Source organism: Hippocampus zosterae, chromosome 17 (assembly GCF_025434085.1).
Source record: "Hippocampus zosterae strain Florida chromosome 17, ASM2543408v3, whole genome shotgun sequence".
Taxonomy (NCBI): Eukaryota; Metazoa; Chordata; class Actinopteri; order Syngnathiformes; family Syngnathidae; genus Hippocampus; species Hippocampus zosterae.
The window spans coordinates 12,374,591-12,401,928 of record NC_067467.1 but is presented as its reverse complement, the minus strand read 5'-3'; the positions used below and the strand labels follow the sequence as shown (position 1 = coordinate 12,401,928).

At 41.7% G+C, this 27,338-nt stretch overlaps 2 protein-coding genes and 1 long non-coding RNA gene across 3 annotated transcripts; 2 read left to right on the top strand and 1 right to left on the bottom strand.

Annotated features, from left to right (window-relative positions):
* Positions 1-667: 667 nt before the first annotated feature.
* On the top strand, positions 668-6,763 carry LOC127590211 (BTB/POZ domain-containing protein 17-like). The gene is made up of 3 exons (XM_052049705.1): positions 668-1,517; positions 2,837-3,122; positions 4,529-6,763. Exons 1-3 carry the CDS (start codon positions 1,430-1,432, stop codon positions 5,601-5,603), a joined length of 1,449 nt encoding a protein of 482 aa, XP_051905665.1. The 5' UTR covers positions 668-1,429; the 3' UTR covers positions 5,604-6,763.
* Positions 6,764-7,085: 322 nt separating this feature from the next.
* Positions 7,086-21,299, top strand: LOC127590244 (dual specificity mitogen-activated protein kinase kinase 6-like). The gene is made up of 12 exons (XM_052049753.1): positions 7,086-7,483; positions 14,209-14,278; positions 14,818-14,866; positions 14,946-15,059; positions 15,149-15,268; positions 15,337-15,453; positions 16,494-16,545; positions 16,652-16,779; positions 16,913-16,990; positions 17,420-17,559; positions 17,840-17,885; positions 19,065-21,299. Exons 1-12 carry the CDS (start codon positions 7,465-7,467, stop codon positions 19,140-19,142), a joined length of 1,011 nt encoding a protein of 336 aa, XP_051905713.1. The 5' UTR covers positions 7,086-7,464; the 3' UTR covers positions 19,143-21,299.
* On the bottom strand, positions 17,154-19,152 carry LOC127590308 (uncharacterized). The gene is made up of 2 exons (XR_007959592.1): positions 19,033-19,152; positions 17,154-17,602 (listed from the first exon to the last, which is right to left on the bottom strand). It is a non-coding gene; the product is annotated as an uncharacterized LOC127590308 (long non-coding RNA).
* Positions 21,300-27,338: the final 6,039 nt, after the last annotated feature.

Below are 27,338 nucleotides of genomic sequence, written 5' to 3'. Positions count from 1 at the left end.
AAAATACACCTAATTTTGGCTAAATGGGGAGGATATATAACAGAACACCAATTTTCACAGCATTATGAAGTCACGGAAAGCTGCCTCTTTAAAACCTAAATGGGATGGAACCCTATTCGTTTTGATACATATTCATGATAGCCTTGAAAATCTCCTGAGCCCATTTATAGTGTAATTTCCATACAGACTCCGTAGTCCAGTCTTGTTGCAGTTGTCTTCATTAAGGCCACTCGAGCTCTCCTCTGGGAAACAGTTAGGTTATTCATTATGGCGGCTTTGTTTGGGGTCTTGCTCTTGAATTTTTATTTTCTTTTCCTTTCTTTTCTTTTCTTTTTTTCCACACTTTCCACCTTTCCTCTATCAAGGTTTTATTTAATTACCACAACCGACTTCTATCAAAATTGATGCTGCATGGTCTGTCTCCAACTGGGGATGCCACATTTTAAAACCCTAAATATTGTACATTTGCATTTGATTGGACTGATGGTTTAATTGGTCGATGGTTCAGAGGTATGCAGGAACAGTTCTACTGTTCTAGACGTGAGATAAAACAATGTATGTCAGATTTTTGCTCCCAAGCCAAAGCAAAAAAAAAAAATAAGTCTGAATGACGACTCATATCTCAAGGTACAGTTTAAAGATGGATTCATCAAACAGGTATGCACAAGAGAGGCATGCAAAGGACATTCGATGTAGTAAATTAACAACAAACTGGCCCAGTGTGTCCTTGGGGATGCTCTGCGAAATGTGTCAATCACAGCAGATGGCTTTATGTAAATGTTACCAAAACGCAATGTGATGATAAGCAATCCTGATTGACATATTCAGTTTCAATAAACCCGAGTTTTGCGTAAATTGAAATGAGCAGTGCCTGCGCAAATCAAATTATCCCTCCATTAGTTTGGTAAACACTGTCATCAGAAAAGTAATTACGCTTTCAAAAAAAAAAAAAAAACAGGAAGCCCCATAAATGGATTATGAAACTTGATTGACTGCCACGAGCTGAGCAAATTGGAGCCTTGATTGTATTTGGCAGATAGTCTCAGTGGTAGCCTGCTGTGATTAAACCACTAATGTCTAGAGAGAGAAATTTAAAGAATGTTTGAAAAATTCCAGATACCGTATGTGCCTTGTTTTGCGTGTACCATTCAAAGATGAACATCGATTGCTGATAGCACCTCTCACCCCACTACCAAAAAAAAAGAAAGTCAAAATCAAAGCCGTCGCTATGGCAACGCCCCTGCCAGATTCCACCAATCAATGGAGTCGGTCGAGGTTTGCGAGATGCGCCAGCGAAAGGCAGGCGTCCTACATAAAGCGTGCGGGACGGGGAGCTAGGCGGCTCACGCACACATACACACACACACACAGGGGGCATCACACCTCTGTGCAAACAACACCGCAGTGAGAAGATAATTGAGGAAGCGAGATGATGCCCTCCCGTGATCTAGGCTTGTTTCTTGGTGTCTCTTGGACCAGTCTGCTCCTCTTTAGCCACTTTATAGCAGTTAGAGGAGGTAAGAGGACTTTATTTTTACGAAACTTTGCCATATTCTGCACTGTTTAGGGATGCCGTGTTGCTCTGTCTCTGTTCAGCCTCCCATAAAGTGTCAGTTGGTAGTAGGGCTAGGCTTGAGTACCCAGCCCCGAGGCAGGGGACTGATGGCTTGCTTGTCTATTCCACTCACGCTGCCCGCATTCAAGACACGCAAGTCCATTTGCTGGCTGGCTTTGTGCCGACCCAACAATACATTAAGGAGGCTGAGGAGGAAGGAAAGGAAATGAGGACACTTTTTATTGATTTTTGACCAAACAAATCCACAATGGTTTCCTCAAAAAGTTCATCATAACTGTATGATTTTGAAGTAGGAAGGGGGTCTGTCAGTTTCTGTTTTAGTATAGTATTTAGTATAAATACTGATTTAGTATATAGTAGAATAATTTCATGGAGGTTGCGGCACAACAGATCTATTTTGCGTTGGAAGAATTGGAGTCAATTGCAATATGAAATGTGTAGCCATCAACTTCAAGGTTTCTCTTCATTCAAAGAAATTTGTCTTGTTTTAAGGGGCAGCTGCAAATATCAAGACAAAAAGTTTTTTTTTTAGCTCAAGCTTGACATATAAGAGCTATATGGTGGCAGTGAACTCAACTCTAATAGGGAACGGTTGCTCCAAAAAGAGGCCTCGAGCATTTTATTGCCACTCCCAGTTGAAATTTACTGTCAAACTAAACATTAAATGAAGAGAATTACTCCTTGTGAATATAAAACAAGCATATGGCGTCTTCTTTAATCCACTAGTCTTATGCTAATGCTAGCACAAAATGGAAAACGTGTTTATAACCCTTAAAGCAACTGATGTTTGAGCACAAATGCTATAGAATCACATTCAGACATTCACTAAAACTGTACTCACAGTCATATATTCTTTATCCTTTGCGAGGAGCTGAGCTGTCTGTACTGAACAGAGTTCCACATAGGGTATATCCCTTTCGTTTGTCTTTTACTGCCCCCAGGTGGCCAAGGCCGTCAGCGGCACAGCGGCCTTTGAACCGATGTGGCAAATACGCTTTCAGTCTATATTATTCTATGTAGTCATGTCCAAGTACAATGAGCATTTTCTCTTTAGAAAAACTCATTCAATTTTCATAGCCAAATGAGAGACTTCTCATCTCACAGTTACTTGTAAAAAAAAGAAGAAGAAAAAAGGTGGGTTAAAGTAGAAGTAATGATGAAGCGCCACAAAAGGAAAAAAATACGATCTGCTCACAAAACAGACAATAACAAAGTACTGTATTTCTACTTTATTACTTCCCGCCACTTGTGTGTCCACAGCTCCAATGAAGCTGGACGTGCCCCCGGACACGGGCGCCACCATCCTGAATCACTCCATGAGCCTGGTGCAGCGTATGGAGGGCTTGCTGGCGGCGGGCAACGGCAGCGATGTCACACTCCGCGTGCACACTGTCGGCACGGATGAGGTGAAGGTGATCCAGGCCCACAGCCTGTTGCTCTCCATGCAGAGTGACGTGTTCGAGGAGCTGCTGCTCAGCCGCAACAGCAGCACCCTGATGCTGCGGGAGCCGTCCGACTGCGCCGCCGTCTTTGACAAGTTCATCAGGTGAGGAGGACTGCGTCAAAGGCAAGGTTCACATGTTGTTGTGAATGTGCCTGATGATGGTTTATGAGGGACTGGCTAATGAAACGACTTTTCGGTTGCTCGGATTAATGGCATAGATGGTGTTGACATCAGCTAGCAGGCTTCCATTATGTTTTGCTAAATTACTCCGACAACCGCATCAAACATTTTATACACACCAGTGAATAAAAACCAAAACCTCTAAGGCAGGGGTGTCAAACTCATTTCACATTGTGGGCCACATACGGCCTCGGTAGATGTTAAGTGGGCCGGACCATTAAAAATGATACCATACTCTGCTATAAATAACCAAAATAACTTGTCTTTCCTTTGTTTTGTCTAAAGAAGCACAAAACACTAGGAAAATGTTGACATTTAATGAACATATCTTTTACAAAAAATTTCATGAAGCACCTAAGATTTCCTTAGACATTCCTTAGATATTCATTGCAACTGATCCCACTCACTGTAAAAAGGCACAAAACCTTAACAAGTAATTGGTATTGAAAAATATAGTAATGCACTTTTAGGATTAAATGAGATTTATAAAGAAAGGAATTTTTAAACAATTTACACGAGCATATAAAATCTAAATGTAATCCCTGTCTATACCTTACAAACTAAGGAGACTGCTGTAATATGTGTAAAGAATAAAGTATTCACGTGTCCTTGATAGCGTCTGCTGTATTGGGTCTGTCTCAGTGACAGACTGAGACTGCTGTTGTCTTCTTCTCTGATCAAAACAATGTTGTCTTTTCCTCTGATCACAACAGTGTGTATCCCTAGTGGATATTCCATGAATTGCACCTTATTAAAAATATTCATTCCGTGTCTTTTATGCATTTTTTTTCACTTTTAAATTATCCTGCGGGGCTGATCAAACCTCCTTGCGGGCCGGTTCCGGCCCGCGGGCTGTATGTTTGACACCATTGCTCTAAGGGAATATATGGTGGCATCATGCCAAACACAACCTTTTTTTGTTGTTGTCATTTTCATGCTAGTCAATCACTTTATGCCACCTGGCAATTTACCCTACACAGTTAAAAGAGCGCTGATGGTTTTCATCATGGGACATTTGGGAGAGCATAGCAAGCTGAAAATGAAGTTTGAAGAGATTTAGAAGTGTTAGTCCAAGACAAACATTTTACAGAGTTGCTGAATTTTGGTGAAGCCAGCAACTGCATTAAAGCTGTCGGTTAAAATGTTCAAATTGGGTATGTGTGCACCGAGCTTCAGAAGGTCCACCACATTTATGTGATTTATTTACATTCCCGTGCGTTTGAGGCTCGCAGTCTAAAACAGGAAAGTGTGGGCTTCTGGGTGACTCAGTTGGGAAGCTTCAGTGTAGACGTTTTTCAATCATTTTTCCACTGTATGTGTTTATGCAGGTACTTGTACTGTGGAGACGTGTCTGTGCGTCTTGATCAGGCTATTTCTCTGCACAAGCTGGCCAGCAAGTACCACGTGTGGAGCTTGCAGCAGGGCCTGACCCAATACATGACCCAGCACTTGTCGAGCGAGTCCCCCACGGGCCATGTAGTCGGTTGGTACAACTATGCGCTGCAAACGGGGGACCTGGCCCTGCGGGACAGCTGCCTGCAGTACCTCTCGTGGAATTTGTCCTCGGTGCTGCAGAGTCAGGAATGGGGCTCCATCAGTGAGGAGCTGCTCCTCTCCTTGCTCCAGCGCTCGGATCTCATCCTGCAGACTGAGCTGGAGCTCTACGAAGCCCTGGAGGCATGGATCGACCGGAACCAGCCTGTTGGCAAGACAACGGAGTCGGCTCTGAGGTTGGTTCGCTACGGCATGATCCCCCCTCAGTATCTCTTCCGTCTGCAGAAGCAGTCACCCCTCATGCAGAGGTACTATGAGTCCGTCCGGGATCTTCTCTACCTGGCCTTCCAGTTCCACTCTGCGTCTCCCATCACTTTGGCCAAGTACTTTGACGTCAACTGCAGTATCTTCACACCCCGAAACTACCTGTCCTCCTCCTGGGGCTCCCCTTGGATCATCAACAGCCCGACGCGTGACGACCGCAGTTTCACCTTCCAGACGCAGCTGGGCCCTAGCGGTCACGACGCTGGCAAACGGGTGACATGGAACTTGCTCTTCTCCCCTCGCTGGCTGCCCCTGAGCGCCAGGTCCACCTACAGCGAGATGGGCGCCATGCAGCCAACCCGCACCGATGGGGGGCGGCCAAGGATCATCGTGACGCCGGCCACCTCCAGCTCGGACTTTGCCGGGGTGAGCTTTCAGAAGACGGTGATTGTGATGGCCAGACAGCAAGGCAAAGTAGTTGTCCGCCACGTCTACAACTTCCACCAAAGCACGGAGGAGGTTGGAGACTTCCTGGCGGGCGCCGACCTGCAGCGTCGCGTGTCCGAGTACCTGATCGACAGCTCCCTCTATCTGCACGTTGTGATAAAACCGCTCTACCATACCCTGCTGGTCGCGAAGAAATAAATCGTAAACGCGCATGCAGTTGTACTTGTGTCGCAGCATACACACATTTTTCATTACTGTGTGCGTTAATAGTCTTCCAATTATTTACCGAAAGAACAAAAAAGACACACGTTTTATAGTATTTCATACACAAAACAATTCAAATATTCATTGTACTGTATTTTTTCAGGCAATGCGTAGTCTGGTAGGTTTTTCTTTTTCCTTCAATGTATTCTTTGTATTGCTTAGTATTTCAATATGATGTCATACCTCTGTATTTTTTAAATATTTATTTTATTGCTAGTCAGGTTTATACGGAGCCCTTAAGGTAACATGGAAGAAAAAAAAACAACTTCCGGAACGCAAATAGTTGTTTTATTTTCTTCCTTTAAAAATAGGGTTCCCTCTGGGGAAAAAGAATATATATATATATATATATATATATATATTCATTTACATGTTTTTTTTCTTTGCAAGGGAAAACTTTTTTTTGTTTTTCTTCCACGTCACCTTAGGGGCGCTCCGTAGGTTTAGATGTTTAGTTTATAGAATTAATACAAAGTATTAAGTTACATCTACATAGATACGCAATCGAATTACAATGCGTTTTTACCTCAGTTTTTTGGTTCAGTAGTTTCCATTAATAATAATTGAGAATTAGATTGTTTAGTTTTGCCTCCCCATTTCTTATTGACATGTACATGTACAAGTCAGCACGTTGCAATATTCTTCTTATTGTATGGTGCGGAAAAACTCATAGTTCTAAGACTTGAGTCCAGTTTATGACAGTCCAAACATTCAAACTTATTTTTTGTTATGATTTGGTGGGGCTTGACAATTAAAACACATATTCACAATAGTCAAAATATGAACAACTTTATTCTGGTTATTATGGGTGAAACTGTGTTTTAAGCACAAAAAAAATGTATTCCTATCATGGGGAAAAAAATTCCCAAAGAGAATACCAGTTATAATATTACAACTTTATTTTCATTATACCATAAAAAAATATGTAATTATATGACAATTAAGTCGTCAAAATAGAGTAGTTGCATGATACATTAAATTTGATTAGCAGTATAGGTAATGGATGGCTTGATAGTAGGATGTTTTTTTGGTGAGCCAAAGAACATTTTAGGAATAAAATCATTTAAACAAGATGCATGAGTCTCAAAATTACCTTATTCCAGTAGTATTAGACAAAAAATTTATTTGGAGACCATGATTACATATTGAAAATCACAATGTTTAAATATTACACCTTAGCTTTTGTTACAGTTGGGCTCATAAGTTTAAATAGCGAGTCATAATTAGTGAAATACTGACAATCTTTAGGAAAAAATATCTTTGTTTAATTAGAATTCCATTTCAAATAAAATGAATTTGTTCTGCTTGATAACTAGTGTGTGCGTGTGTGTGTGTGTGTGTGTGTTGGAGGGGGCTCTGCATGGCTTTTGTGGAAGTAAACGCCAACTCCCAGAGCGCTTTGCGGCATAACCGGAAGTACGTAATCATTGTGTTGGCCCCCTCAGCTGTCAGACTTTGGCCACCCTAAAAAGTGCTGTTTTTTTTTTTTTTGGTGTTGTTAGCAAACTTACTCGAAGTGTGGAGCCCGTACTACCTTCAACCCGAACCGTGCATCTGCTTGCTAATCGCCCGCTGAATGCTCGCCTTCGCAGCTGGAGGCTTTCGGAGCGCGCACAAACGAGGCATTTTTATTTCATTTTTTGCTTTCATCGCTGCTGCTAGTTTTTTTCCCCTTTCTCTGCACGGGCAGCCTGCGATCCTGAGCGGGTGTGCGGGTTCGATGCGGGGAGGGAGGGCGTAGAAAAAGGCAAAAAGTCTTTGTGCTTCCCTTCCCCCTCATCAAAGCATAGGGGAAATGTCTCTGTCCAAAGGAGGTATGTGTGTTTTGGTTTTTTTAACCCCCCCACAACACTCACTCATGCTACTTTCTCCCTTAGGAATGCATATAAATATGTATGTGTGTGCGGAAGTCGTTTTTGTAAGCTAGCCACCTTTTCACAAATGAAAGCACGCCAGGTGGAAAGCTTTGCACGGTGCAAAAGAAAAAACGGCAAGAAGACCCTAGTCAGCATGCCTGGTTGACTTTGTGTTGTGCAAAGAGTGTGGGTTCGGAAGCTAGCCCCCCCACTGTTGACATGCTAAATAACATTTGCAGCTAGCAATGTGGCTAGGTTCTCTACTCGCGTCTCTATTGTCTTCACATTGTAAATTATCGTGATTTTTCGCAGTGGAAAAAAATTAACGTCTGAACTTGAAATAAAGGGGAAGGAGTTATTAATTTTAGTTTAAAAAAAAGATTGATTGGTAGGTAGATAGAATGGCGACTACAGGTGTTCGTATTTTTGTCGTCGTGACGTATGACTCATTGGTTGTGATTGATGGCTCCAGTACGTCAAAGAATGGGTTGCCTCGCCTTCGTGTATTTTTACTCGAATATTCTCTATTTTTATATTTTTAAAAAAAGTAATGCGGAATGTTAGTGTGTACAACGTTGGAATAAATGGACATCGGAAAAATCAAATAAAGGTGCTTCCTCTGCGAGACACACACTCACACGCGCGCGCGCACAGGATGATGATGTCGTCAATTTACATTTCAAGTTCACCGCTTGTGCTGTTACACAATCATTCTAGCGTTACCATGGTGGGGGAGTACACATACTATGGCTCCCTTTGGCCTACCAAGGCATGTTTTGACTTGTGCTGCGACTCTTATGTTGACAGTCGGCTGGATGCAGGCAGCAAGCTGCTGCACAGGTTCTCTGCTATGATGATTATGATGATGATGATGAATAATACAGTTGACCCTCTGCGAATACTAGCCACCTCTTCCAAAATGTTTGTAATAACCTGTATTACTAATTTAAGCAATAGATGTACCTCATACCATGATCCCCACATACTTTAATATCATTTTATACTCATCTTGCAACACTACTCTTTAAACTAAATGGCTTGACCCCTCCCCGACATACAAAGAAAGATGTTTGATCAACAAACTGTAGTTTAACAGAATGACAAAGCATCGTGAACACAGATGATAATTTCCAGATGTGTCAAACTGTCAAAATGTAGTGCCAGTATTGGCTCGGAGGACTTATTCAATGTCAGAGTTTCTTTGCCTTAAGTATTGGGATCGGCAGCCTGCACAATAACCGATACTTAAAAATAAGGCCGGTATTGGCCCACTACTCTGTATTGGTATATACCCATCACTAGTTAATGGAAACCTATTCTGCATTATTCACTGAAAATTCAGTGAATAATCTATTAATTGTTTCGTGCTCCTGAACCCGAAGCACCCTAAAATGCCACAAGATCGTGGCAAAAGATCTGCCTTGGTGCCAGGGAATGATGTTAAAGTGACACAGAATGAATGAGAGACGATTCAAAACATTTGTGTGGGGACTCACGTCAACAATTCTTTTCTCACTATTTTGGCCAGGGGTCTGTCCCGATCCCGCTCGAATAGTACTTCCTCGACATCAGTTACTACTTTCCTTCAGAGCTTTGGCGCCATCTTGTGATTAGGTGAATTTGTGAATAGTGAGCTGCGAGTAGTCGTAAGCTCCGTAATTACAATGTTACGTTGGAAACATCATGTTTGCGGAAGAGTAGCTTGCGTTGGCCACCACCCGATAGTAAGTCGGCTTCATAGTGAGCAGCAGTTTGATGGAAGATTCAAGGTCCAACAGACAAATAAGGCTCCTTTTGGGGTTGTACATGGCAAAAGCCGGTTGGTAAACGTCTCAAGACGACATCGAGAAAGAAGACTGATTTTTTTATTCATAGTTGTGGAAATTGACAGATAAGATATACTTTATTTGTCCAACACTGGGGAAATTTACAGTCTACAGCAGCAAATTTGGGGGGTAGAAAGAAGAAAAAAGGATGATCAGATGTTAATGGTTAACTGCTCAACAGAAGGGACAGTAAGTTGGTTGTGATTGATATGTGTTGAAAAATCTGGAGAATCTGTCACTGAGTCACAAAATGTAGTGTCATGCATGTAGGAAAGTAGTAATAGGTATTTGTACAGTTATTGTCATTTGGTGAACGACTTGGTATGAGTTTTTCAAGATATGACCAGTCGCTTAGATGAAAAGTTCTTCAAAAAAGAGGCTTCAAGCTGTTTCTTATTCACTGTTTATTTATTAGTTTACTCTCAAACATAACATAAAACAGCGAGAATTTACATTTTATGCCTTTAAAACAATCACACACCTTTGCCTTATACAAAAGTCCACTAGCTAACACGCAATTGGAGACATCATCAATGTTGCTGTATTTATAACTCTTTCAGCAATAGACATTTGAACACAAACTATGCAGCAACCCATGTAGACAGATGATATAACCATACTCACAGGCTTTTATTATTATTTTTTTTTGTCCTCTGCGTTTCAATTGGTAAATATGATCTAAGGAATGTTTTGAGTCCAGAGTGTGATCAAAGAATGCATGAATGGAATTTGTAAGTCACGGCACGACTGAATTTTATTCTTATTTTTTGGTAGATAGCAAGTAGCTGGTATTGCTGTGGCATGTTTGGACACTTTGGGTTCTCCCCCAGCAGCACACTTGACAGGGCGTGTGGAAGATTATCAGCACATGAGTCATCCAGCGTGGATGTGTACAAACCCACTGCGAGAAAAGCTTCCTGACAGTGATCTGCCACACGGGCCTTTGGCACTTTGAACTCGGAGCAATCCAGAAATTCTTCTTTGATCCGACGTCGCTATAACGCCTCCCTGCGTGTTTTCCGTTTGCCGGCCTCAACAAAGACATTTGACCCCCTGTGTTACTTCTTTAATCGTTTAACCGTGAAGGATTATTAGGGATACATTGAAAGGAAAACATTTTGAGAAAAAAAGATTTACAAGAAAATAAATTGTAATACTTTGAAAATAAGGTTATTATGTGGATAGAAATAAGCTGGAATACTGCAAGAATCAAGCTGTACTTTTTCAATAAGTTGAAGCCTGACAAGAATTACTCTGTGGGCTGAAACATAAAAAAAAAAACCTATGACAATGAAGTTGGGATGTGTGTTAAACATAAATGAAAGCAGAATACAATGAATTGCAAACCATGGTGTACCTATATTTAATTGAGTACACTACAAAGATGAGATATTTCATGTTCAAACTGATAACCGCGGTGTTAAATCACCTTTTCTTTTAACAACGGTTTGGGAAGTGTGGAGACTAATTGTTGAAGCTTTGGAGGTAGAATTCTTTCTCATTCTTGCTTGATATACAGCTTAAGCTGTTCAACAATTTAGGGTGTTCGTTGTCATATTTTACACTTCATGATGCACCACACATTTTCAATGTAAGACGCGTTTGGACTGGAGGCGGGCCAGTCGAGTACCCGCACTCGTTTATTACAAAGCTACGCTGTTGTAACACCTTCAGAATGTGGTTTGTCATTGTCTTAAGCATAAAAATAGACCTAGTTGGATGGCAGTGTATGTCTCTCCAAAAGGTTTTTGTATCTTTCAGCAGGAATGGTGCCTCGACAGATGCGTATGTTTGCCATGCCGTTGGCACTAAGTCAAGTCAACTTTTTTTATCAAATATGCTCGATGTGCAACATACAGCACAGATGAAATTTCTTTCTATTTCTTTCTATAAATATAAAAAAAGAAGTTGTAAATTTATGTTCTTCATTGTCCTTAATTTTCAGGGAAAGCTTCTAAAATCAATAAAAATCCTGAAAAATGTATTTTTATTCAAAAATAAATGTCAAAGTCAAGGCCCGGGGGCCAGATCTGCCCCGCCAAATCATTTTATGTAGCCCCAAAGTAAATCAAGCCTGTCAAGTTCCATGTTGCCTGCTAAAGTCTGAACCAAAATTTCAAATTTTCATATGTAATCCACAATAATAGTCAGGACTCTTGACTTCTGATTTCAAAACTAATTATTGATCAATTTGTTGTGCGCAATGTATGCAATATGTGGAGGGGCTTAAACATTTGTATGGTTTCCCAAAATTCATAACGGCCCTCCAAGGGAAACCGTAACTACAATGTGGCCTGCGACAAAAATTATTTTGACACCCCTGGGTTAGCTGATTGCCCCTAAAAATAAAGATGTGCCCTTCCTTTGGCAGCAATGATTTGAACACCAGCACAGTGATATGTGGCTTTCTGTTCAGCTCGCATATCTCTGAGCGGGAATTAAATTCACTGCGAATACCCTGCGGAATGGAGAAAGGTCCTTAAAAATGGCTAAATCAGCCCGCAAAGGTCCTTAAACGGTCCATAAATAAAAATGACATTTTAACAGTGGGAACCCCGGTGGTAGCTGGGAAAGAATGATTGGTGTCGCATGCCGTATTCTCAACAATATTTTGGGGGATGCGGGGGATTGAATGTTGTCGTTTTCCATCCATCAACTGTGGACTCGGCATACCCTGCGGTCTGGCGCCGCCCCAGTGGTAACTCTTAGCAGTGCGCCAAGCGCACGCACAATGACATCATAGCACCCCAAAAAAGTACCTCCGACAGTTGCCGCGTTTTTGGGCGGGCGCCCCACTGCGTGCGCACGCATACGTGGTATGTGACCATCCCGCTAGTCTTTGCACCGCAGGCAGCATTTGTTGGGTGAAATTATTAGGTGTGCTGGCACTATAACCTTTTGCAAAGAGGGAAAATGATGCTGGTCTCAGAATACGATGAAGAAACGAGTACAAGTGCCCTTGATGTTGCAGCACGTGAGGTCATGCTTTTATGTGCAGATTCCAGTCTGCATTCCCCAGCATTTTTGCAGCAACATTTTAAAAGGCCGCCAAAACCTTTTCTATGCAACCCTCTCCAGCATTGCTATTTTTTGTCTTTCTAGCTAAAGGCCGACATATTTGTCAGGTCATTGCAAGCTGTTGGGTGCTCTTACTTCATCGTGCACAGAGGAAGCACAGTCTATTTTTAACAGTGCACTCGACGAGGACGCGGTCGCCCTATTTTTGGCTTGCAGCTCAAATCTGCCTGGCGTTTGGCTGCAGAATCTCTGAAATATTTGTAAAACTTGTCTTACTCTGCCCCTGCTCCCATTTGATCCAACCAGTGGGGTGTTTAGTGTATCACACTTCCTCTTGACTGCTAATGGCGTGACTCACTAACAGGTTGCGAGAGCCACTCGAAAGTCTCAACTGTCCGGCTGCCTTTTTCTTTCCTGCAACTGTCGCAGAGCGTTGAATGAAACCAGCTCGGCTGAGTAATTCCACACCCGTAGAGTGAAATTCATTATCCAGTGGCAAGGTCACGAAAGAGCCGAAAGTGTGGAAAGAACCCACGTCGGTATCGAGAAGTTGTTCTTCCTGTGCAAGTTATGTCATTCTGTCTGGGAAGTCCCATCGTATGCTAGTCCAAAACGTGTTTATGAATGAACGCTTGTCCCGGCCCAAACGCATTAGCCCCTCGCGGGAATTTTGTTGCACAGTTTATTGCATCGCACACAGATAGTAAATCATGCTCAGCACCTCGATAAAGGAAAGATGCGTTGACGGCGTATCGGGAAGATGGATTGATTTCCCCTTCTCGACCCCCCCACCCCCACCGCACCCCACCCCGCTCTTCTTTCTGCATTTGGGCCATCCTACTTGGGTCTGTTACTCATTAGTACGCCCTTCTCCCATTGCAGGATCTCCGCTTGTTGTTCATCTAATCTCCAGTTAGATAACACGTTGTTGCTGGAATTTCTGTTACAAAATCATCGTACACCTCTGATAAGATCAGGGTTTTTTTTTCTTTTACCTTTTCCTAAATTCACTGATCGTGATCGGCTCACCAAAGTCCTCATCGTTTAAAGCCTATTTCTAATCATAGTCAGGACTTATTCATTTTTTATATCATATATTTTATTTCTGATTGAATTTTTTTGAATACACATTTCTGCAATGAACAAATTTTGATTTAAATTTTTCTACGTTGTGAAGTTAAACCAGAGGACGAAGAATTCAAAGCAGTCAAATTCTACCTGTAATCCATATTGTTGTCAGTGTCAAGGGAACAAAAATAACAGTTTCCCAGCCAGTTACAAGAAAAGAATAAATAACAGGAACACCTCACGCCAGAAGATAATTGGTTCAGGAGGATCTTTTAGAGACTTTGGGCCTTTGCTGACTTTGATCAAATCTGAGGAAAAATGCTCCTGCTGGGCCTGATTGTTGGTATGGGCACGCCCCACTTAAGGGAATGTGCATAGAAACCAGTTAGTCGATTAGTCGTTGACAATTCAATCGGCCATGTGGAATTGATTGTCAATGTTAAATGTTCTGGAAAGCGCTTTGTTGTGAAAGCGCTATGTCAATAAAGATGTATTGTATAATGACTGTGCATGAGGAGTGTACTACTTTGTTGCATCCAGTAGAGGCGCTGTTCCTTCATTCACAACTAATGGGCAGTCGTAAAGTGTCGCAGAGACGATAGAAACACAATAATGCCCAAGCTAGGTCAGTCGTCTGTGATGTGACTTTTGTTTTTCAAAAACTTTTGTTAAATGGAAATAATGTCAAGTCTTGTACTTACTGCATTTTGAGACCGAATCAAGAGAGCCTCTTCTTTTGCGTTGCAAATAAACGCGTGTCTTGTTTCTCAGGGAAGAAGAAGAACCCCGGGCTGAAGCTGGCCAGAGAAGTCTTTGCGCAGCCCGCGCCAGCAGTAGCAGCGTATGAATATCTCTCTATCTTATCTATATCTGTATGTCAGTCAATGATCAATATTCTTCCAGAGTGCCAGATCCAGGTGTTTTTTCCTTGCATTTTCTGAGCCATGAATGCCACCCAGTTGTATGTCACTGAAAACCTACATCAATTCAATTATGACTACACATTAATTTGAATTGAATATGGCTCTGATTTGGATTAAAAATCTGTTTTGAATTTTGCCGCTCAGTTGTTGTTAAGAGAACAGCGTATCGTGCAGTAATTAAAGCTGGGCGTGCACATTCAAACGTTTAGCCAAGGTCAAATTAAGTTGACCAGTAAACATTCTAGTGCATTTTAGTTGCATCCTGAAATCTCACCTGAAGCCGAATGTTACTTATTTGTGAGTTGTGTATATTCCTCGATGTATGCATTTAAATTGGCTTGCAAAATTAAAACAATGAGGACATTAGCTTCAGCAGTAATACGAAAGTGACCGTCGCTGAGCTAAAAAGACGGCACTGCTCATGCATGACTCATTTCAATGAAATTCCTCCTCGCAGGCCCCCTCGAGATCTCGACTCTAAAGCGTGCGTCACAATCGGAGACCAGGTAACAAAAAAAAAAACTTTCAGATTTGCTGATGCCGTTTTCACCCAACTGAATGCATGTGAATATGATGTCTGTCCAGAATTTTGTGGTGAAGGCGGATGACTTGGAGCAGATCGCCGAGCTGGGCAGGGGAGCGTATGGCGTAGTGTACAAGATGCGACATGTGCCCAGCGGCGTGATCATGGCTGTCAAGGTGGGTTAAGTTGTCTCGGGTCCAACTTGAAACGTTGCGCTCGGATCCGAACGTGAGCTGATGACCGTGACATGACTTCTCCTCGATAGAGGATTCGAGCCACCGTCAACACGCTGGAGCAGAAGAGGCTCCTGATGGACTTGGACATCTCCATGCGGACGGTGGACTGCTTCTACACCGTCACCTTTTACGGCGCCCTCTTCAGAGAGGTCAGTCTTTTGCGGGTTACCTCTGCATCATCAGGTGTTAAACCAGCTTCCTCCACACCCCTTCTTAGGGCGACGTATGGATCTGCATGGAGTTGATGGACACCTCGTTGGATAAGTTCTACAAGAAGGTCATTGAGAAAGGCAAGACCATACCCGAGGACATCCTGGGCAAGATCACCGTAGCTGTACGTAATTCGTCTTCGGCTTGTGTCATGACGACCACACCGTTTCAGATTCACAAAAGTCGCATCATGAAATAATGCGAGCCGCTGCGTAACAATATGGCGTCATGCGTGGTTATCGCTGTACTTGCCGCTTTTCAGTCGATCGTTTCGGATTTATGACCTAAAAGTGTTTCTCATACCTGTAATCAGGACTTAATTAGGGTGTTAGCGTATCTTAGTCGTGGACTATGGCACGTCCCGAGTTGTCCAAAGTGATATCGCAAAGGAGTTGTAGCTGAGCGAGTCATTTGAATAAGTCGGGATGTTTCAAATTTTCTGAAAAACATTTGGTTTTGGTCAAAACTAACAACACGACGGCGGAGTTTTTGATATAATGACAGAAATACTGTTGTCCTAACCAGGGCTGACACACATTTGCAAGCCGATACTGACATTTGGCAGAAACAAATTCGGATTAACGAGAAATCGGCCGATTAATTAAAAAGAAAAATACAATGATAAAATAGAATTTATGAGAATTAGGATTTGATTTGATTTTCAGGTCCATAGAACGATAGCGATCAACTGATTCAACTGATATATTTTTAATGAGATTTTGAGATTTCTCTGTTGCAAGTAAGGAGGCCATTGTTTTTGCGCAACTTTTATAAATGTTTAGTGGATAAAGGTAAGAGCAATCTGCAAATAGGATTTTTGTCCATGTTTGAGGGGACAAACATGGACATAATCGGCTGTGCCCCAGTCGTAACAGTGGTTTTATTAAAAATACAGATCCAGACAATTATAGGATAGTATATTTGTTTTGATGATGATTAAGTTGTGTTTGCTGTAAATTTCATTTAGGGGAAAAAGAAAAAGCTCTAATTTGAAAGACGGCGTTAAAGGCCACATGTCAAGACAAAAAAAAAATCACGTGCAGTATTTATTGTGGTCCTTTGATGTAGGTGTCGCTTAAAACTTTGTTGTTGAATTCTTTTGTCCTGTGTCACAGTAATGTGATTTCCCATAATGTTTAATTCTCGTCCTAACTTCCTCCCCAGATTGTAAAGGCATTAGAGCACCTGCACAGCAACTTGTCAGTCATCCACAGAGGTCAGCGCAGAAAAGAGAGTTCCAATTTTCACGTTGTCGCCACTTGTTGTTTACTCTTTCTCTTCTTCCCCTCACGCCCTTCTCCGAATGTCTGTCGATCGTCCAGATGTGAAGCCCTCCAATGTTCTCATCAACACTCAGGGCCAAGTGAAAATGTGCGACTTTGGCATCAGTGGCCACCTGGTGGACTCGGTGGCCAAGACCATGGACGCCGGCTGTAAGCCCTACATGGCGGTGAGTGGCCATCTAACTTAAATTCTGCATTTAGTCTACTTTTTGATTTTATTTTTTTTTTGCTTGTATGTTTTTTAAAAAAACTAACGTTTTTTATGTGTTTGCATTTGACTTGCTTTATTTGTTTTTCCAGCCTGAACGCATTAACCCGGACCTCAACCAGAAAGGCTACAGTGTCAAGTCAGACATATGGAGTCTCGGTATCACGATGGTGAGGCTACTGCAAGTGCCAACCACAATTTTAAAAAAATAAATAAAATAAACAATTTTCAATGAATAACTTGTTGGCTCACGGTGGCCAGGATAATAAGAACACAGTCCCATTTCTGCTGTTGGAATATCCCTTGGTTTTATTTTGAGAAACCAACCGTAAGAATACGGCTGTCACAATTTCCATTAATTCACGTTGATTATTTCATTAGGTTCTTCAAGAATATATTATGGGTGGAAAAGGGCCCACTTGGATACCTTGTGTTTAATTGGAGGCACTTTAAAATGGTGTCGGGTGTATTCCCTCTCCAATTTAATCCAACTTTGAATGTGATTCTAAAGCCACATATAAGAGGGTGTGAACAGGGATGTGTAGACTCTTATATCCACTGTACAGTTTATCCAGTATGTGGTGTGCTTGCCACTCTAGATCGAGTTGGCCATCCTGAAGTTCCCGTACGAATCCTGGGGTACGCCCTTCCAGCAGCTCAAGCAGGTGGTGGATGAGCCCTCTCCTCAGCTGCCTGCTGACCGCTTCTCGCCAGACTTTGTAGACTTCATCTCCAAGTGGTGAGCCTCACTTCCCCCAAAGGGTCTTATCCTCCTCTTCCTCCTGGCTCATTCATGGACAATGACCGGAGATGTCACCTTCATACCGACTGTATTTGCACGAATTATTTTTATGCTTTATTCATTGAGTGATTGAAAAAAAATGTCTTCGTAACCGTGGAAAAACCCACACCTTTTTTTCCCCATTTGTTAGGTGGCAGTAAAAAATATTTGATAAATGTCCACTAGGGGGCAGTATTTTCCACCTTTCTGATTTAAGCCCTCTCATGTGCCTTTACAGTTTAGGAAAGGAGCCCAATAAAAGACCAGCCTATACAGAATTAATGGTAAGTAACTTTATATGAATTAATGCAATGGTTTATTTTCAAGTGGCCGAATTAAAAGCAACCTTGTATTCTTTTATTTCTAATCAAATATTTCAAAATGCAAGACTTTATTTTCCTACTTTTAAGAAGCGTAAACAACATATATATTTCTATAATGGACACAAAGCGTCAAATTATATTCCCACCACATTCTAAAAACATGCAGTTCAGTGAAGTTTAAATTCTCCTCCGGTATGAATGCGGTCAAGGTTGTCGACATGTGCTTCGATAGTCTCTAGCTAACTCATGACCCTAATGAGGACAAGCGCTATAGCTTATGGACAGCATCATTATTAGCGAGGAAAAAAAAACGTCATAAATATATGCAAATTTTGTTTGGAAATAGCAATTCATCATGCCTTTCCGGCGGAAAGGTCAGATGTCATAACATTTTCCACTGTTTAATCTTGCAAGGTGCTAGGATGCCATTCGAATGAAAAATAATCTCCGTCGCTAAATGTATGATAATCTGAGGTTGTGTAATAAGTGTGTTTAATAGTTCAAAGGTACTTTTTTTCGAGGGCGTGTACAGTCTTTGCTTATCACCCACGAGGAGATCAACTCGTTTTTAAGTTTGAACACGTTTCCCGTGTTGTTACGGAGGCTTTATATGCCAACCGCAAGATGACATGCCACCCAAATGTTACACGATATTCAGTGATTTAAGAAAATGAAATATTGAGAGAAAAAAACTACAGAATGCCCCTCGTGAGGATAAGCAGATCAGGAAATGGATGGATGGATAAATACTGAGAAAAACATAACAAACGTACTCTAGAAACGAATTGAAACTGACTGAACTTACAAAACAAAAATCCAGACAAATTAAAAACAAACTCTAATGAAAAATGCAAGCCTACCGTATTCTGACCCTACTGCTTCCCACCTTATAACGAACACAGAAATGTTCTGTGCATAGACTGCCATATGACTTTAATACTACATTATCATAGGGACGTTTGATAGACGACTCCTTCCGCCTTCTATACAAATTTGGGTTAAGTCAACCGCCCGAGGAATTCTGAGTTACAATTACCGCTGTTGTAAGGTTGCATGAACTCGGTTGTCTTACAATGACGTAAAATGGCAGTCGTTTAATATTCCTCACCAAGCTCCTCGCTTCCCCTCTTTTCGACGCAGAAACATCCATTTTTCACCTTGCATGACTCCAAAGACACAGACGTGGCCAGTTTTGTCAAGGTCATCCTGGACGACTGATGGGTAGGGGAGGATCCTCTCAGTCCCGACTAGGTCCAACCTCCAGCTACATTTATTTTTATTTGATTTTTTTGGTTTTGTTTTTAAAGTGAAAATGTCAAAATAAAAAGAATAGCCCCCGGGCCCCAGCTACTGGAATGACAGACTCTCATGCAGCCGCACTCAGCAGGGCACCGCCTGACGACTGACAGCAGCACTGGAGCAGGAGAGCGCTTCTCAAAGTAACTGGAGAGGTTTGACTCCAACTAATATGAACGTGTTTTTTGTTTTGTTTTTTTGTTTTGTTGTTTTTAGTCTACCCCTTTTACAGAGCCAGCCATTTTCTTTGATTCAATTTTCAATAATTTCTACCTTTCGTCTTTTCTCGTAAGCGACAGTATATTTACATTATCGGCGTCTCTTCATACTGTATATCGTCAACGCGTGTGTGAATTTTACTCGTATCGTATCGCCGCATCAAAGGTAATGCTGACGAGGGAGGCGTTATCTCTTGGCGTGGCTGTCTGAGCTCGCCCTGGCCCGCTGTTGCTATGGATACCACCTGGATGTATTCTATGATCCACATAATCGAGCTATCACCTGCTCCTGTGTGCCAGAAAATTGTGTCTGGGTGGATCCTTGTTTTTTTTAAATATTCTGACCCTCATTTATGGTTTTATTTTGGGTTGCATTTAAAGAAGAAAAGTTTTTTTAATTGTTGTTGTTGTTGTCATTTGTAGTCAACGCTCCCCTGCTTAGTTTTCCTCATTTCTGGAGTCTTTCCATACGAGGCACTGGACAGGTGTGACAAAGAAGCGCGACTGAGAAATGCACGCTCATAACTGCTTACGCATAGTGTGATGCAACATCTTGCTGATATTCTGCAATACTTTTGTACACTTCTCCAAGTCCGTGCTCTTTTTTTCTGACTTTTGTAACAGTAGGCAACACCAAAGTCTGAAAAGGAAGCACAAAGTGAGAGGGGTGCCGAGTAATGGCAGCCATGTTCTTGGCAAAAGTCTGAAAAAGAAGCCAAAACTGAAAGCTTGATGGTGCGTCTTTACACGAAACTCAGTGAAAAACTATACCAAGAGATTTAAAGTAGTGAACTACAAAAAAACTGAAAATGAGACACGGTGATTGCTTTTTGCATGCCATTGCATTCAGTGTGCTTCTTTTTCAGGCTTTTGCATGACACACTGCAGCCACCAGTTATTCCGTTTATTGACAGCATTGTGCATTGCGAGAGCCCGAAAAAGAAGCACATAGTAAGTGTAAGCCACACAATGAAAGCGGAATATAGATTTGGCGCTTGATTGTAGTGTGCTATGCAAAATCAAGAAAAAGAAGCCATAAGTGTCACGGCCTATGCAATTGGCTAACTGGCACTGTATTTTGGACCATGGCTGCCTCAGTCTCCTTTCTTTGTTGTCACACACCAATGTTTGCTTTGCTTCTCCCAGAGACCTTCTCATGCCTTACACATACACACATTATGTTAGGGGGAATAATTTATATGTTGAAGATGTAAATACTGTCTCCTCTCTCCTTTTTTTTTTTTTTTTTAATTTGACACTGTCAGTGACCCTGATCGTGCAGCTGAGTGACAGAGTGGTTGGTAGTTTGTTTTAATGCAGTGAGACACGCATATACAGTACACACACAAACACATGCAAAGATATCTTCTCGCCGGGCCAGCTGACTGGCCTATTTTGGATGTGCTGCTCAGGTTTCTGCACTCTTTCCTTGAGAGCTGGGCCCGCGACTATGCAGAGTCACGCATCAGGAGGGGCTATGTGGTCTCCCCACTGCCACCCACAAGTGTTCACAGACTGTGATCTTATCAGGAGTGATGCTCTGGTTTACACTGTAGTGCCACCTCCATCTACACCATACAAAAGAAAGTCGAGAGTATTTATGAGAATAAGGGAACATTAGCAACACCCCAAACAAGCTGCTGTTTATTTTTCTCCTTTAAATAAAAAAGAATGATGGAGTCCTTGGACGGCGCTTCCCTTGATGTGTCAGTGACTTTTTTTAACACGGATTATGAGAATGGAACACTTGCTCTACCTCTTACTCCTTCACTCTATTTGCCACCTCTTCATTTGGTGGGACTGACAAACTTGAACTGTGGAAAGACAAAAAAAAGACAAATAAAGGCTTTATTGTTCATTATGTGGATGTTTTCATTGAATTATGATGAATATGTGACATTTTTCTTTGGTAGTTAAGCAATATTCTCCACGTTTTTATGTTTAATTTCTGTTACTAATTGTTGGAGGTTTGTTAGCATTAAGACAATCATCGGAATTCTGAAATAAAATGAAATACAATTTCGACTGTGGTGAATGTTCGTTTCACCTTTTGCATTGAACTATTGAAATTACATTTTTCATGATGTCGTTTTTAAATGTATTCACTTGTACTTGAATGTATTCTCTAATGAAAACGTTTACAAATTATTAGGCGACTTGTGAATCACCAAAAAAATCAATAGTTGCATAACTTCTGTTTCTGAAAGCCGCTTCACATTTGTGTTGCGTGGAGTCCCCGGACACTTGTGAACTGCTAAAGGATTTCTACATGCTATCACAAACAATGGAAATCAGTCAGGTTTCTCACAAAGAGCAGCATTGGAGAAAATAGATATTGATTGCTGATAGCGTGTCTTCAAGCTTATGTGTTGTGGACCTGCTGAGACAGCCATGGCCTTCCAAAAACTACGCTAAGCAACACAATTCTAAAAAAAAAACAAATACTTTATTTACACTCGACACAATTATTCACATTTCGGGACGATGTCCACATTGTGATAAAGTAGCAGTATGATGTTGTTTGCATTTGGGTTTTACCCTTATTTGGTACTTATATTGTATTTGTGTAAAGGTTGGTTGCATTCTATCTAATTGGGGTATATTTCACTGCTTGGTGGTGAAGGCTTTTTTTAAGCCTACTATAATTATTATGCTTTTTTTTTTGCCTGAAAAATCATATACCTATGCCATAGGTCCTATGGATACAATGCCGTCTTGGTCAACCAACATAACGTCACTAATTGATCATGTGACTCAAGAAACGCGGGAGATTGTAATTTGCAAACCCGGAAGTTACTGCAGCAGCTCTTTCTCGGCACGCCCAGAGGTGAGGTGTGGACGTGACATCTTTTGGTGAGTGTGTTAATATGTCACGTAAGTGTAAGTTGAGGGATTCGTTGTTTTCAATGGATGGCTCTACTTTACTAACGGCAAAAGGAGAAAAGGAGATATGGATTCCGTTTGAACAGCAGTTTTATTGAAAGGAGGAAAAAAATGACGTCTACAACGCAGCACGATCGAGTGAGTACACTTCGCAACTAAAATCATTTCCTGCTTCCCTTACTTCAACAGCCAATCAGAAACTATCAACATAAAACCATGTCTAAGCAATTATTAAACAACAGAATGCAATTTAGGTCATCTTAACATGTAATAATATGATGTCCAAACATAAAATGACAATTAATAATATAACATAACCTTACATCAGTCACGAATGGCTTGGCATCTTTTGATGGAATTTGTATTGCATGCGAGTGTGTTTGACATTAATGTGTGGAATATGGTGAGTTCTATTTTTGCCTTTGCACAATACTGTACTGTATTTTAAGCATTTTTGAGCAAAGGCAGCCGTTTTCATAACTTGCCACTTTCTAGAGGACATGTGTCTAACTCAAGGCCCGGGGGCCAGATCTGGTCCGCCACATCATTTTATGTGGCCCGCGAAAGCACATCAAACATGTCAACTTCCATGATGCTTGCTAAAATCTCAATCAAAATTTAAAATTCTCATATGTAATAAATAAGAAGCATATTGTAAGCATTTTCTTGTGACCAAACCCCATCATTACAGTAACTTAAACAATAGTGAAATAAAACATTATTGACTTTTTTAATGTGATTTCAGTCATACCGGCCCTCCAAGGGAAATGGTAACTAAAATGTGCCTCGTGACAAAAATGAGTTTGACACCCCTGTTCTCGAGCGTAATGTTACCGTGAAACAGTACAGCACAAGCCAATCTTTATTTAAATAGCACTTTACAGCAACTGCAGGTTTTGGGGGAATTAACAGTCTAGTTGTAATTGTATTTTTTCCTCCATTGATTGTGGCAAGACGGGATTACAAATGAGGGACAATGTGTGTCCTTTGTAAAGTCACTCAAGTGACTTTGGATCCTCCATGACATCACTGAGCAATCAGAATGCAACCCAACACACATTATCTTGATTAAAATGATGTAAGCCTGTGGACTTGAAAATGGCTAAAAACATTTGGGATGATTTAAAGCACCCCAAAATGTCTTGTTTGGATGGAACAATAACTAATTTGGAATCGACCTCAGACTCAAATAAGCCGAACAAGTGGTTGTATTTATTGTTTTTATAAAGCGGGTCTGTCCAACTTGAGTCATCAAGGGCCTCTATGCACCAAGTTTTCTAAGTCTCCATCCTCCAAGCTACCTGATTCAAATGGTCAAGATCGTTATCAAGTTTCTCAGAGCCTGCTCCTGAGCTAATCGTTTGTATCTGGTTTGTCGAAGGAGGGACACATCTAAAACATACTGCAGAGGACCCCTCGAGGACCGGGGTTAGACACCCATGCTATAAAGCAGGGGTACCAATTACGTCGATCGACCAGTAGACCGCGGACTGGTCCCAACTCGATCGTGAGGGGTGTAGAGGAGAAAAAAAACAACCATTTGTGTGTCTTTGTGCATGTTGGTAATATCAAGTCAAGTCAAGTACAACTTTATTGTCAAATGCGCTTTATGTGCAACATACAGCGCAGATGATGTCCAACAGCACCTTGCTGAACAAAGCCGGGGCTGTGAAAATGCTGCCCATTACAGGAGCAAAACACAATCGCCCCGGGGATGTCCAGCAATGACAGTCGAATGGCGCCGACATTCCTCCCAATCAAAATCAGTGCTGGTACACGTGTGCTGCCGAGAAAGCGCAACCACCAAGCACAGATTCTTCTTCTTTGACGAATGTCGTGGCCAAACATGCTGAAAAAAATCCACACCAGGTCCACACGAACACACCACGTGACAAAACAAATTTTGGAGGGCCGAAGGAAGCACTTTAAAACGGTAAGTGTGAGCTACGATAGTTAACAGGCTGCAAAAGTGCGTCACATGCCTCCACGTCAGGCTGTTCCTCATCATGGCATGCGTGTTTACGTGCGTGAGCGTGCGGGATAACTGGTTGATCGCGGGAGGTTGGTTGATCGAAAAGTCGATCTTCTGTCCAAAATATTTGGGCACCCCTGCTATAAAGTGTCTCCTAATGTCATTCACCACAATAGAAGCAGCCAGTTCATGATGCCAGTTATAGCCACACCCCTTAAGGGCTGACATCCAACACACGAATGCTACAGTACATGCAGTAATTACCCGCTATGATGGCAGATCATTTCATTTTCCAGTTTTGACACTGGAGAGTCCCTAAAATGTTATCTTCTCAGTCAATTCAACAGTAACTTGTCCACTAGCTGAAGCATCAGTGCTCTCTACATCTGCTTTTCCTCCACTTTTGAATTGGAAAGCGTTATAAAATTCATTGGTACTGAACATTAACAAATAAATGTTGCAACCCTCTCGCACTTACACACTTATTTATTCCTGTGATTGCGACCATTATGCAAGCGAGTCAACACGCAATTCTCAGCTAGTCGTGATTCCTCACAATGGCAAGCAAGAATTCTGTCGCTTGACTCGTTCTTTTTCTCTTTTTCTTGTGAGAGCCTCCGCTCTTGAACAACAGCAACAACAAAAAGTCCACTCAGAGCGGAGCACTCCAGTGATGACTTCACGCCATGTTGAGGAAACTGAATGGCAGGCACACACTTTGGGCCAAAAGCAAAGACAACAGTCGTCTTACTTTGGCAAAGGAGGCCTTACATAAGATTGTTAGTCTCATGATGTCATGAACGATGGGCAGCTTCGGACATAACAGACCGAAAGCAATGCGATCTTTGCCTGGAAGAATAGATGAAAATACAGCATGAAGCAGTGGGGGTCTCAAACTTTTGGGTTCTCGGGAGAAACATTTCCTGGTAATCCAAATAGGAGTTAAACATAATGGTGTGTACCCCCCCCCCCCACCCACACCTTCCCAAAAAAACCCCAAATTGCCTAGATTTGATAAAAGTCGAAACATTTTCCAAGGTAATTATTTTTTTACTTTCTGTTCCTACAGTTGAGTAATGTTATGAGATTTTTTTTTTCACGGCTTTACAAAACTTGTGAAAATCTAATGAGAATAAAGTTATTTACCCCTGATAAAGTCCATCCATCCATCCATTTTCCGATCCCCTTATGATCAAAAGGCTCACGATGGGTGCTGGTGCCTCTCCCAGCTGTCTTAGGTCAGTAGTCGGGGGACACCCTGAACCGGTTGCCAACCAATCGCAGGGCACACAGAGACGAACAACCATCAACGCTTACACTCAAACCCAGGGACAATTTAGAGCAATGGTTCTCAACATGGGTTCTGTCGAACCCTAGGGGTTCGGTGAATCTGCCCCAGGGTTCGACGGAGCTTCTGCAATGGCGGTTAAAACACAGCCGACTCAACATGTCAATTAGTTATGACACACCCACTTGGCCATCACTGGCTGCAGATGGTCACATTACATTGCTTGTCCAATCAGTGCTGCGAGAAATTTAGTTTGCTCACTACTCACCGTGTGACTGTTGTGATAGTACGTCATAGAATTAAAAAAAAAAACTTATGTCTTGAAATTGTATTTACTTTGCATGTTTTTGGAACATGTGAGGAAATCGGAGCACCCGGAGAAAACCCACGCAGATTTAAACAAAAGATCCAAATTTATTCTTCCAATATTATATTATTACTAGCTGGTTCACCGCCCTCCGGGCGGCTCATCAGCTAGTTCCTACGGAAGGCTGGTAAGGTGGTGGTTCGCCGCCCTCCGGGCGGCTCATCAGCTAGTTCCTGCGGAAGGCTGGTAAGGTGGGCCTTCGGCCCACAAAAGTGTTGTTGCTTTGTTCAACTTTTTGTTCATCTTCATTGCTTATCGCGAAAATAAAGAGATGTTTAGCTCTACTAAATAACTAACAATTTCATTGCAATGCTTGTGGGTAGACAACATTTTTTCGCTAAGATGCCCGCGCGATCGTAGTGAGCCACTGCCTGAGCGGCGCAGTGGCGGCGAGCAGCAGCGCGGTGAAGTAGGTACGTTTTGAAAAGGGACAGACGGAAGGACAGACCGCGTGCGGGACGACACGCAATATATATATAGATTCTGAAAAGGATGCCTTCATTCTGTGGAAAATAGGAGTACACTACACTCTTTGCATTGAAAGAAAAACAGAGGGGAATGGGGACATTATTCCTATAATAATACGCCTTTTGTTTTAAAAAGTACGGCGATAACTAAGCTTGCCTTGTTGCGCCATGACCATGTTTTATTGCACCACTGCAAAAACTAGTTCATTGGGTTCCCCTTGCAACCTCAAAAGTCATATGTTGGGAAGAACAGTGACAGTATGTTCCACAAACAAACTGAATTAGTCCATTTCACTATCCCAAAATTAATAGTATTCTTTTTGCTTTTGCATGCAACTGCATTGGATGTTGAAAAATGCCAATAAGTGCAAAATAGATTCGTCCAAATTTATTCGCAATTTCTCATTTGAAAGCTTACATTCTATTTTGTCGCTCAAGACAAAAAGGAAAATGAAACGGCATTGAGATACGTACCCCGAAATGGATTCAAACTGAAATGTAAAAGAAAACAAAACTGTCATACACAAGTTCTGTGTTTATATTGCATCAAATCACAACAAATTTACCGGTAAGTGCCCTTCTGCCGCAGTTCTCGTCATGGCCGCCTTTTTCAGTTGGAAGCCTTAGAGGGAGTTCTGTGCTCTGCTCTTTGGAATCAAAAGATCGTCCGTGAATGCATGTCTTACAGAGTCTCACAAAGCAAAATTACATCATGTCATTTTTGAGAAACCTCTTGCACAAAAAAAAAAAAAAAAAGCTGATGGCTTTAGAAGCACTGCTTTTGCGTGATAACATGAAACACTTGACAACTGTCTTATAAATCTGGGGTGATATTCTTTACTAACCTCGACAGAGTCGTATGGTCAGTGTTTCTTCAATCATTACACATGTGTGCGCGTGCGTTGCAAAATCCATAGCAGGTG

Excerpts from the sequence above, each read along its gene's own strand:
- LOC127590244 (XM_052049753.1), top strand. Across the intron at positions 14,279-14,817 it reads CCCGCGCCAGCAGTAGCAGC|GCCCCCTCGAGATCTCGACT; the intron begins GTATGAATATCT and ends TCCTCCTCGCAG. Across the intron at positions 14,867-14,945 it reads GCGTCACAATCGGAGACCAG|AATTTTGTGGTGAAGGCGGA; the intron begins GTAACAAAAAAA and ends ATGTCTGTCCAG.
- LOC127590211 (XM_052049705.1), top strand. The coding sequence starts at position 1,430 with ATGATGCCCTCCCGTGATCTAGGCTTGTTTCTTGGTGTCTCTTGGACC. Across the intron at positions 1,518-2,836 it reads CTTTATAGCAGTTAGAGGAG|CTCCAATGAAGCTGGACGTG; the intron begins GTAAGAGGACTT and ends GTGTGTCCACAG. Across the intron at positions 3,123-4,528 it reads GTCTTTGACAAGTTCATCAG|GTACTTGTACTGTGGAGACG; the intron begins GTGAGGAGGACT and ends GTGTTTATGCAG.